We start from the raw sequence: 12,942 nt of genomic DNA, 5'->3' as shown, positions 1-12,942 counted from the left end.
AAACAAGCCGCTCTGTTTTAACATTAATTAACAATCTCCGGTTTCAAATAGCTGATATATAAAACTATCAATCTCAACTACACAGAATTATCAAAGTGCATTCTTTCGTATATAATTTATTATTTAATTTATTTTACTTTTATATTGTTTTAATAAGGAAACTATCTATTAGATTTTATATATTAAATTCTAATCCTTTTTTTTTCTTATTCCAAAGAAATACTAAGTATTCTAAGCACTTACTCCAAAGAAATTCTCACTTTCCGCAGATCTCGATACTTCAATTTTTACGAGAATTTTAAATAATTTATTTTCTATTCTTTTCTCTCTTATATTTTAATTATTTCTATTCTTTTCTCTCTTATATTTTAATTATTTCTATTTCTATTATCCTAAGATAATTAATTTTATAATTGAAAGCATTAATACTTAACGACAATCAAAATTTTTATAATTAAATCAAAGAATTTTGTTTTATAATCGAGCGTATTTATATTATTCTAACGTAATTAATTTTCTATCTTTGATTGATATATTAATTCTCTGCGGATCAACTTAAGAAAAGCTGTTGTTATTCTAAATAATTCAACTTTTATATGTGATAAACATTAAATTAGAAAAGGACGATTTTAATTAATTTCTGGAACAAATCCAACGCATTGTAATTAATCAAGTTAATCAGAAATTTTCTACGTTTGATTTATTTTCGTTTTTTAAACTTTAAATACATTTTCGAAGTTTGAAAGATTCTTTAAAAAAAAAAAAACTGTAATTAAAATTACAAAATTGTTTAAAAAGTTATAAAAGAATTTTTATCTAATTATTGCTAGAATAAAACTAAACTTTAACGATTACTTCTTTACTCGTAAATTATAACTTTGTTCTAAGTATGAAAATATAATTTAAGAGCATAAATTTTATTAACTTTAAAAATGGTTTCAAATTTATCAATTTTAGAATTCACAAAAATAGGGAAGGGGAAAACACACTAAAACTCTTCACACGTCAAGAACATAAAGTCTGTCAGCAGAGTTGGCTTTTATTTAAAGCAGATGAAAGCCTCAGATAAAGGTTAATTCCACCAAGAAACTTTATGTTCCTGAGACGTAAAAACAAATGAAATTTGAAGATTTTTTTTAGTGTTTGTTTTTCTATTTCTGTGAATTTTAAATGATATTAGTTGTCCTGACATTTTTATTAAGATTTAAGCTTTGAACAGGATAAATTTAAATCTATTCTGTTCAATAAGCTTGACTGATTAATGCTCAAATACATAAAGACTGTAGCAATCAACTTTATGAAATGCACTTCCGATAACACCAAAAATACACTTCAATAGTTTTTTGTTTCTGTTATATTTAAATAAATCCTATTCCATTCAATAGTTTTCTTGAAAAAGTTTGATTGTAAACAGCTGAAAATACTCAATTTTTTAAATTTCTTGTAAATTTCTGTCAATTATATTTTATTCTTGTTTAGTAATATTGAGCGAGCAATTGAGGTAACTAATTGTAATTTTTTAATTATATTTATACGTTTTTAATTGTTATTATTTCTAGTTAAATATATAAAAATAATAAAATACTTACTTTGATTTCTGAAGATGAACACATCTGATTTCTATTTAATCCCTGCAAAGTGGAAGACTGTGTAACTTTGTCTAAATGTTGCATATCTGAAGAAGATTGTGTTGAATCTGGACATGCTCGACTCAAGGCAACTGGAAACACTGATAAGGATGTTGTGGAAGAAATTTTGATCATACTAGATGATGCTGAGGATTTGACAAATTCCTGAGGATTGGTTACAAGAAGAGATTTGTCTTCTGATACCTGAATAGTACAAGAATTATTCCTGGCATTACCAACCACATTGTTGCTAAGTAGTGCAATACTCTCTGCTGGTATTTCATAACCATCATTGCCCATTTCATTTGATATATTGTGTGATCTGTTCACGTCAGTCACATTTTTAATTGGCGAAACTTCACACGAAATGCAACCATTTTCTTGTGCTTCAGAATACATCGTGGCTCGAATTCTTATGTTTGTATAAACACGACTCAGACCAGCACATTTGGAAATTGTAGACATCATCGTGGCAAGCATGTTCTTTCCCACTGGCGAATTAACGTACCAACACAAGTCCTGTTTGGAAATTCGATCCTTTGGTCGCTGAAACAAGGCATCACAGGCTGGATTTAACCGGGCTAGATACATGCGAAAATTCTTCACTGGACATAAAAGATCTCCTGGATTCTCCAGTATAATATTACCACCTTCTTCATCGTCAGTCTAATAAAAAAAAAAAAAAATACACAGAGACATATATAAATAATTTAGTACATATGCAATATTTAAAAACATTCTACTTTTTGATAAATTAAATGTAAATTTTGCTCTGTATCATCTGAATAAATTTCTGAAATAACAATATATTAAATAATTCCTGAATGAAACAAAATTTGGAAAGAAAAATTAACAGTGATGAAATAAACAACATTAACAAAACTTTTATTTAAATACAAATGTCCAATAACCCAATTTTTGATTATCTGCAAGATTCTATTGAGCTACTATTAATAATTAAATTAATTTTGCCAAGAGATGGCACCTAATGCCTACCTCTAGGCAAAATTACCTAAGATTTAATTACTAATAGTAGTCATATTATAGCCCAGTATAATCCTGCAGACTATTTGGTTCTTATTTAATTTAATAATATAAAATCCAGCAACGAGTTGCTTAACTTTCCTGGTGACATTTAAAACTGTGTGTGGTGGCATCTGTTATGGTATTTTGTTATAAAAATTTTTTACATTTTTAATTATCATAAAATAGCAAAAAGCTTAATTTTGAAGGCAGGGATGAAAATTTTATAAAAAAATTGTAAATACTAATAACAAGTAAATCGTCATTAAGTCCAACCCTACTCTCAATACGACACGTGGCACCCCGTACCTCTCCATCCCATTGACCTTTAACCACCAAAATTTAATAGCATCAATCCTCCTAATACGCAAACATCCCTGCAAAATTTCAGAAATCTTCAACAAAAAGCACAGAAGTTATTAAGCTTCAAAGAGGGCAAAAAAAAAATAATGCTCCCCAAACACACTAACATCCATACATACAGAAAACTCCCCCAAATTTTTTTGCATTTCTTGACATTTTGAGTTCCTCTGAATCCATAAATTTGAGGGGGTCATTTTTTGACAGATTGATATACTTTCTGTAAAACAGAGTCAGTCAGAAAAGTAATTAAAAAATCCATGTAATACAGGAGATAACATCAAAAAGATTTAAGCAAATAAAATTTCATTTAAAAATATTTATACATTTGATTACTTTTATTAAAACTTCTCCAGTTTGCAGTTTTCTATCTTTACAATTACATAAGAAACATTTAAATTTTAAATATTTGAAAATAACTTTACTAAAACACACACACATATATATATATATATACCTGTTTTATCTCAATCAATAATAAATCATGCATAATTAATGAAACTGAAAGCTGAAAAATTACTTGGAGAGAAGCAAAACAAAAAATTATGATTTATGAAAGAAGCATATGTACATGAAGCGTATCAAGTTGCAGACTAAAACAATGATCAAGACTGTCACATGCATTTGATTTATTACAAAGCTAAATTCTATTGGGTTATACTGTTAATCTCTAAAAGTCAAAGTGCAATATATTGACTGGTATGGCTAGCAAAACAATACAAAATATAAATCCAAATTAAATCAAACTCTTTATTTCAACTCAACTGGATAATTCCTCACTGCATTGTAACCAAAGATTTCAAATGTAAACTGATAAGAAAGAAAAGGAAGATGATAAATCAGTTGTGGTAATCATGATTATATGAGGAAATTTAAAAATCAACATTTAAAACCATTACTTTCTCAAATTTACTTGTGGAAATAAACAGAAATGGCGCCATCATCATTGTTACAGTAATTTGAAAAGCTGATCCCAAAATATTTCAAATTAATTTTTGGAATCTCCTTTCTTCATAGATCTCTGCTTTCAGTAAACATCTTATCATTTTATTTTTCCTACAAAATCTGGTGGTATACTATTAAGTTTTTTGTATCTGATGGTAAAGTTAAACATGGAGACAAAGAACATTTATATTTGAAGCCAGATCAGCATCATCTTCAAGTATTAAAATATAAACTAAAATATTTAAATGATCAACCCTTTCTGCATGGAATGACTAAAGATTGAACACAATGAAGTAGCCTCCTTCACAAATCTACTAGTATTTGTTCAACAGAGGCATAAGGAACTTATGCCGTAGATGAATGGGCATTTTCAAAGTCTGCTCCTGCTCCTTCAAATATCAAATAAACAGTCAGATTCCTTTATCAGGCTATTTAAAGCTAATTAATTATTCCTTTTTTTCTTCCAGAATATTTTAAATTAAATTAAATTAATTCTAACTATTAAATTTAACAAGAATTTAACTGTCTACTTTTAGCCAAATTACTTGATAATTAATTAGCCTTAAATAGTTCAATAAAGAAATCTGACTGTTCATTTTATATTTAAATTAATTGTAATTAATTAGTTGTTTATCTACTTTCAATCAGGCTCGTAATAAACATAACATGGCACCAATGTATTCAAGATCAGCTCCAAATTATTGATCATACAGGAAAACCTTGTATACTCTAAGAATCCAAAAAAATTGTCACATTAATCTTTATTGTTTCTTAAAATTCCATACAGTTTGTGGTTTCTTTGGAAACAAAGTTTGCTGCCAGTAGATCTGGCTATTTCATGATATACTCCTTTCAACTGTTGACTGAAGGTTACTACTACTATTATTTCATATTGTAGATGGATTATACTCCCGACCTTATACTTTTTAATCAGTTGCTCAATAAGTCTTGATAATACCTGTGACAAACTATGACTTCCTCAATATAGTCTATTTACTAGTATGTGTAGATAATGTTGGAGAAATAAGAGTTGGAATAATGTTTGTGGACTGTAAAGGAAGACAGGGTCCACTTTTACTGCCAGAATAAAGAAGGCTTGTACTGTGGTTCTCTACATACTTTGGTAGTGAATGGCTGTCATGAACTTTGATAAACCAAGAAAGTGCATCTCCTTATGACTTTTTGGCTCTAACCTATGAGTTACTATTGATGGTTTCCAAAAAATGACTGATTGCAAAGAGCATTTTAGTGCAAGAAGTTCAGTAGGATGGATCCCAGTTTTCTTGAAATGAGCTCACACAAGACTCAAGATTGGAGTTCTCATGGGTACGATACATCCCTGGTTTTACTGATATTATGTTGGACATTTACAAAATGCTTTAGAAATTCTGCATAGTTATTATTTCTTTCTTGTTCTATTATTAATTTCTCTTAATCTAAAAAAGCAATCAATTTGAAAACAATTTTGTTTTTATATCTATCATATACATTTTATTTCCTTCTAAGAAATAATCACCACAAAGTGCAGTTTTCCTACCTTCTCATTTTATCTTTTTAACAATAGTTATAAACTTCTTCCTTCTTATTCTAGTTTGTTTACAAATCATGATAATTAATATTCAAACTCTTCTATTTTTCCAGAAACGTTTCAATACTAAAAGAAAATTTCAAAGTTATTTTAACAAAAAACTATTTGCATTATGTATTGTTAATGATTTTATATTCTCCAATTCAAAATCCAGAATTTTCAAGCTTTTTCTCTCTCTCTCTTTTTTGTTTTTAATAAATTTACGTACTTCACTTTTAAAATTTGTATTTTTAAAGATAAAATTTCTAAAATTTTTTGCTAATAATTCATAATTCATTTGGTCTAATTCAAATTAATCTTTATATTAAATATTTTCTTTTGAGGCTTTTACCCAAATTAACCAACATCAAAGAATATGCCTTTTTTTTAATGATTTCTTTATCAAATTTTAACAAAGTTATATTTTAATTTCCTTCGAGTGATCGTTTATTTTACCAAAATTAACATTTATTAATTTTAACTGTGTTTCCGATATGTATTCTTCTTCATTACTCGAAATGTTCGCTGATTCAAAAAAGTTGTAAATACAAGATTTTGACTTACTTGAAGTTTTACAATTGATTTTGTTGTAAAACTGCAATTCTAATAGTGATTTCTGACCTTAAAAAAATCCTATTTCCACCTCTTCTCCATTTATCTGATCTTCTAATTCTTTTCTAGGACAACCTCTACCTTTCTTTTGCTTATCATATTTAAGTGACGAGTGTTGCAAAGGGCTGGAATTCTGTTCTATTTCAGCACGAAACAAAAAATATGAACAACACACAATAAAAAACAAGTTGGTATATTATTTTGAGCCATAAACCATATATTCAATATTAAAATCCAATGTTTTTTCTTCTAATGTTTTATCGCAAAACATAAATTAAACAAAAAACATGCCAACAGTTTGAACAATCTACAACACCCCACCTGTTCTTAAAATCTATCTTAGTTAACTTACTTTCTGAGCCAAACAATATAATATTCCGTTATTGAATATTTTTAAATTAGATAATCGTCATCAAGTGATAATTAATATTAAATTTTTCTCAAATTAAAGATAAATCTGAGTAACTTATAATGCAGATTACATAGAATTGTTAGTATGTTTTCAAATATAAACAATATACTAGTTTATATTCTTTTATTAAAGTCCTTTTAAATTCAATACATAAGCTTTAGAGTTAAAACAAATTTAAGTAGATTAATTTACTGTTTTAAATTAAATATTCAACAGAAAATTCTATCGTAAACAAAACAATAAATAATTTATTATTATTTTTTAAATTTAGTTAAGTGTAATGCTGTATACCATTGTGATTTCAAATAGTCTCTCCTAAACAATAATTCTTACTAAAGAATTGGCGACACAAAATACTCTGTCAAAAAAGAAGATTGAAATGAGTGAAATGGCAAACAAGGAGATAACATCTCGACAAACTTCACAATTAAAATAACAGAGTTATTAATAAACTGTGATTCCTATTCTTTAAAATAATGTACTAATGAAGAACATTATTAGACTGATTTATAAAAGATGAAAATATAAAAATACAAAAGAACTTAGTAATTAATTTTTTTTTTAATTTACTTAAGCTTAATTCTATTACTACAAACAAAAAAAGACTCAGAATCAATGTTTGTATTAAGATTTATTAACTGCTCTTTGAAATCTTACATTCCATCTGTTTTCAGGTTCTTAGAACAAATTTTGGGGACACAAACATTATGTACATCAAACGGCACACTGCACCAATCAAAATTACACTTCCAATTTATCAAACAGTTCAAGTTATCTTTCTTAAACTCTTCATTTTTCATTCATATTCAAAAATAACTTAATATTTTGAGTAGAAGAATGTTATTGCATTTAATTTATTATCATTCTCTTATTTAAACAGTACTTTGAATGTAAAAATTCGATTTAATAAATATTTTATTTAATTAATTGATTTTGTTATATAGTAAAACAAATTAATATACACACACAGTATAGGAAATTCCTTCATTCCAAATTCTTCCTATCACAAACTTCTCTCTATATCAAACAGTTGACAATTCCTGGTACACAAACAAATGCGGTATACAAACATAAGGGTTTATTACATCATTATTAATTTCAAAATCTGGTAAATTTCCTTTATTTTGAAATCCTGCTATTTATTTTACTGCTGACTACTATTGAAAATAGCTGTTTCAGGAAAGGTTGAAGACACTTTCTTCAACAATTACAGATGGTTTCAAATAGATGTAGGACAACTTTCCAGATCCTCCGATTTCTCACCAATTGGGCTTAACTTTGAAAAAAATTTGTGGAAGTTTTTATGGCAATGTCAAAATATTTTTACTTACTACAAAAATATTTATTCCTGCTTTTTTATCCTGATACTGATTTATGATATTAAGAAAGTTTATTTCTAAATGTATCTTATACTTGCAAAGTTGCAACTAATAACCAGATCCGACAAAAATAAGACTTGAGTTAAAATTTATTATGAATCGCTAAATAATTTAATAAATTTTTGCTTGTAATACATACATAATGGAATATAATAAAGATATATAAATTACTAAGTCAGTAGTTAATTTCATACTTAAAAACATTAAATATAGAAAAATTAATTTATCAAATCTTTCATTACGAAGAAGGTCATAACCGATTATTTGTTTTTATTTTGTTAATTATAAAATTTCCTCTGTATATTTCTGTTTTGTTGTAATTTTTCTTTCTTATTAATCTATTTATACGAAAATAAAATCATTTGCATTTAAAAATAAAGAATTAAAGAAGAAACAGTATAATATCAGATAAATAAGCTGACATTTTTCTGAGAAATGTATAGACTTCTTTCTAATCGTTTTTTCCATCTGCAATATTATTTCATTTTTGAACAGACATATGATTTAAATATAATAATTTACATTTTGGATGTTAATTGCCATTTAAAACTCTCGGAATCGAAGGGAATTATTAATTATATTTTGTTAAAAAGTCATTGTTTGATACTATATTTAAATAATTTTCTGAATTTCTTCTTCGCACATTACTTTATATGCAATTTAATAAATAAGAAAAAATTTAATGATAAAACAGAAATAGCAAGTGATACAATTAAATGAAAGAACTACCGATACAAAGCACCAAATAATTATGCCAAAAACCGCAGGGTCAGAATTGGATTAATTAAATGAAATTAATGATTTGCATATTTGGACTGTAGATAGCACACATTGCCATTTGATAATAATATTAACAAATTAGTAAATTAGAATTAATTTTTAATTAAATTTTAACTTTTCCAGAAAAATACTCATTAGAGAAGGATTCAAATCTGCAATTCTTGCAGAAGTGCAAGTGCATTGTCAGTTACAACATCCAAATTCATTAATTATTAATTAATTTAATTAGTTATGCATTTGGAACTATACTGTTACTTTATTTTCTGTTCTTCGGTTGTGAAACTCTTTACATTCCAATGATCGGCAATAAACTTACAAAAATGCTTTATTTTTAAAATGTTTTAACGGATAGAAGCATTTTTATTTAATAAATTTCAACGGTACGCATTTTAGATGTTTAAGAAACATGTAATTCTTGTGAAAATAAGGAAACGAAGGCATGAAAATAGATGACATATAGAAAATATTGCTGTAATTTAACAGTATGTGTAAGAAGAAATAATATCAGAAAAATTGCAAGATAGAATAAGATAATTTAAATAAAAAAAAAATATATATATATACAAAACCACATGATAATGAGGGAAAAGAGAGAAAGAGGAAAAAAATAGAGAATAAATGTTATTTAATTTTAAAAATCTGTTAAGATAGTAAGAAGAAAAAAAAGAAAATTTAACCTTCTTTTCCATCTTTCTTATTTTAAAAAAATTTCTTTATTATAGAGTGAATACAAAATTTATTCTACTTCAAAATTAAAATTTTTTAATGTTAAAAGTTTTTAAAAAGAAAAAAATGCTATTGTTTAGTTACATAATGCTTAAAATCTATAAAAAAAAAAAACAAAGTTAAGTGAATGTTATTGAGTGTATTTGGTCAATTGATTGATATTGTCATTGATCTCTTTTATTTTTCTTATTTATATAAGTTGTAGTTTTAACGTTGCTTTTTTAGAATTGTAAAACAATTTATAGTAGTATTACAACACAGTACATATATATATATATATATACAAACGCTTTATTATTATAAAAAAAGAATAATAAAAATAAATATTTTTAAAGAAATTTTTTTTAATTATTAAAACTAATTAAAGAGAAAGAGATGTAACAGTCTAAAATGCATATTGTTGAAACTTGTCAAATAAGAGTATTAATCTACATATAAAAACATTTTATAAGTCTATTATTGGTCTAGTTATAGACTTATATTTTAATTAACTGAATTCTACTTTGATAGTTTTACTATAATTATTACTTAGAAACTGATTATCTATTTATTCAATTCTTATAATGTAAAATGACCAGATATCCCATATTGTACAGAACTAGTTCATGTTTTGAGCCCATCCCATTATCCCAACAGCTTTTGCAGGGTACTGAAATGTTCCATATTCCAGGATTTACCAGGATTATAAGCAGGATACTGCTTATAATCCCAATTCTTTTTAAAAATGCAAATATCTGTAAGTAAATTGCTGTAATTCATTAGTTGTTATTGTTAGATATAAAAGTGAGGCTTCTGGTTGTGGTCTGCATCTTGCTACATAATTGGACAAATGGTTGTTGGCAAACAAAAAATAAAAATAAAATTGTGTGTATTTTGAAATTTGTTGTTTTCAATTAAAGTGTAGCCTTCCTATTTTTACCTATGACATACACAAGCAGTCCTGTAAGGATGGGCTGTACCAAAATCTAGACCCTAGTCTTAATCACATTAAATAATACCAAAGTTTCAGCATCCAATAGCAACAGGAGATTTATGTGGTATATTCAAAGTTACACCATAAATAAATGTATGGTTTGATCATTGAATATGCCACATAAACCTCCCATTGCTATCGAATATCAAAACTTTGATATTATTATAGTAGATACATAACCAAACAATTGCCTTAATTTAAATAATTGGGTTAAAAATCCACTATTTAATGATTAAATACTAAGTAATTTGTTACTAGAGATAGACATTAGGCACCATCTCTTATCTTAATTAATAATTATAATTTTAATAATTTATTAAATAATTTAGAATCATCTGGAATAAAAGAACTGGCCTGAGGCAGGGCTTAAACCTGTAACCTCCACTTTCCATGCGGTGTGCTTGCCAGTTGTGCCACTCAGTAAACCTTTGCTTCCAGATGTATTTAAATTTAGATATAACCTTACGTGGTTAATCATGGTGCTGGCTGAGGACACCTCCTATACCCACAGCCTAAGTACTGTACATCACAATGATACTTAGCCAGCTAACACTTTATCTGGTGCCTAACATCTACCTCTAGTAACAAATTACTTAATGTTTAATCATTAAATAGCAGATTTATAGTCCAGTTATTTAAGGTGATTGTTTGGTTAGGTATCTATATATATCAAGCTTCAGGATGTTTGATATACTTATATTATTATAATAGTTAAGAATAACTACACACCAACTAATGCAGAATGCTATCGGGCTAGAAATGGCTAAAATATTAATATTATAGCCGTTTCTAGCCTGATAGTATTTGGCATGGTTGGTGTGTAGCTTTATAATATATCGGGTTTAGTGATGATGTTTAGTTAAGAATAGACTCCCTGGTGAGTTTATATTACGTCAATATAATAATACTGCTAATAAATAATGCTAAATATATAGAGAGATAATAATTACAAAATTAAATTATTATATTTTGCATTTTTTATTCAAAATACTATAATATAGTTTTCAAAGACTGGATAAATAACAATATGAAATTATATTAAAAAAAATACTTCAGGAAGTATATCAAAAATAAATTATACTATATAATAAGCAATGCTATTTTCTAAATTAGTAAGTAAAGCATTTATCTTTTATACAGTTATGAAGTTTTTGATATACAGCAAATCTTGAATTAAACAGGAAATTTATTTGAAATATAATATTTTATAGTATACTAAGATAAATAACTTTCTATCTTTTATCAAGCAGTAAAATAGAAGTAGAAAATATTTTCTACTATCATTTAATCCAGTGATAAAATATTTATTATATTTTTAAATACAGGAAGAACGCTCTATTTAAAAATATAATTAGATATGATAAGGATCTCCATAACTTTTTACACCATTTTATATTTGACATAGAAATAATATATGTATGATTTAATCATCAAAACTAAATTTTATTAATTCTTTCTCTGTATTTGATTTATCAAATACAGAGAAAGAATTAATAAAGTTTAGTTTTTAAAATTATGATTGAAAACAAAGAGCAGCATTTGATTAAAACTTAATCAGATCATTTATAGCTAGTCAGTAAAGGTTATATAATGTTGAGAAAAGATAAATACGTTGTAAAGTAGTTAATCTAAGTCAGTTTAATAATTTATTTAGTTTTTTCCACATTACATAGTTAAATAAACAATCAAAGGCCTTAAAATTTCTATATTACAGAGTCAGAATCAAGAGCCAATTCACAATTCTCATATATATTAGCATCAAGGATCTAAAAAATATTGTGATGTTATGGAATTTTGTAATTTTAAATATTTGAAAACATATTCACAAGGTATGTACTTGTTTGTAATTAAAGTAAACAAAATAATATAAAAAAACAACTGTCCAACAATTTATTGTCATTCTTATCATAGCAAATATAATTGAAAAAAATAAAAAAAATAAAGTATTATATATCATATTTAATAAGACAAGAATCATTCCGCTAAATGCTCTTCTACTAAAACAGATTTTACCTTTTTTTTAAATATTAGTAGGTAAAAATCGTTTACCTTTCTTTAAAACTAATTCTAGAATTAACATATATTTAGCTAAATTGTTTTATTAAAATATAAATATTGAAGAAGTATTTATGAATGCTTAATTGTAAATTGTATTTGAATGAATATGATTTTCTTGTAGAAACTTTAAAGCTACAAGAATATTTAAACATTTATATTAATAATTAATAAGTCTAATTACAAAAAGATGTAGTTAACACCAAGAAATTTGGTACTCTTTCTTTACATACTTATATTTAATATTTCAGTTGAGTTTTATTGATTAATTTAAATATGGTTTTGAGATATTAATACAGAAAGAATGCATCTAGTTAGTGAGTCGGTAATGAAGAAGGCTAATAATGTAGTCTGTTTCATACTATGCTGCTGGGTTAATTGCTTAGTTGCTTGCTAACTGGATGCACTTAAAATTGCCAGTATATAAACAATTTTAAGAAGATAAAAATTTTTATCTTAATACTTTTTAGCAAATTATAACG

The 12,942-nt window shown here is 26.0% G+C and overlaps 1 protein-coding gene across 1 annotated transcript in view; it reads right to left on the bottom strand.

Annotated features, from left to right (window-relative positions):
* Positions 1 to 12,942, bottom strand: part of LOC111626669 — a 57,412-nt gene that overhangs the window by 15,747 nt on the left and 28,723 nt on the right. The window contains exon 2 of the mRNA XM_023370134.1: positions 1,590 to 2,294. Within this exon, the coding sequence (XP_023225902.1) occupies positions 1,590 to 2,294 (705 nt within the window). The remainder of the gene's footprint in view (positions 1 to 1,589; positions 2,295 to 12,942) is intronic.

This window comes from Centruroides sculpturatus, unplaced genomic scaffold, assembly GCF_000671375.1.
Source record: "Centruroides sculpturatus isolate CEXI.00-Female unplaced genomic scaffold, Cexi_2.0 scaffold490, whole genome shotgun sequence".
NCBI lineage: Eukaryota > Metazoa > Arthropoda > Arachnida > Scorpiones > Buthidae > Centruroides > Centruroides sculpturatus.
Note: the sequence above shows the minus strand (reverse complement) of the source record. Positions and strands in the feature narration are given on the sequence as shown.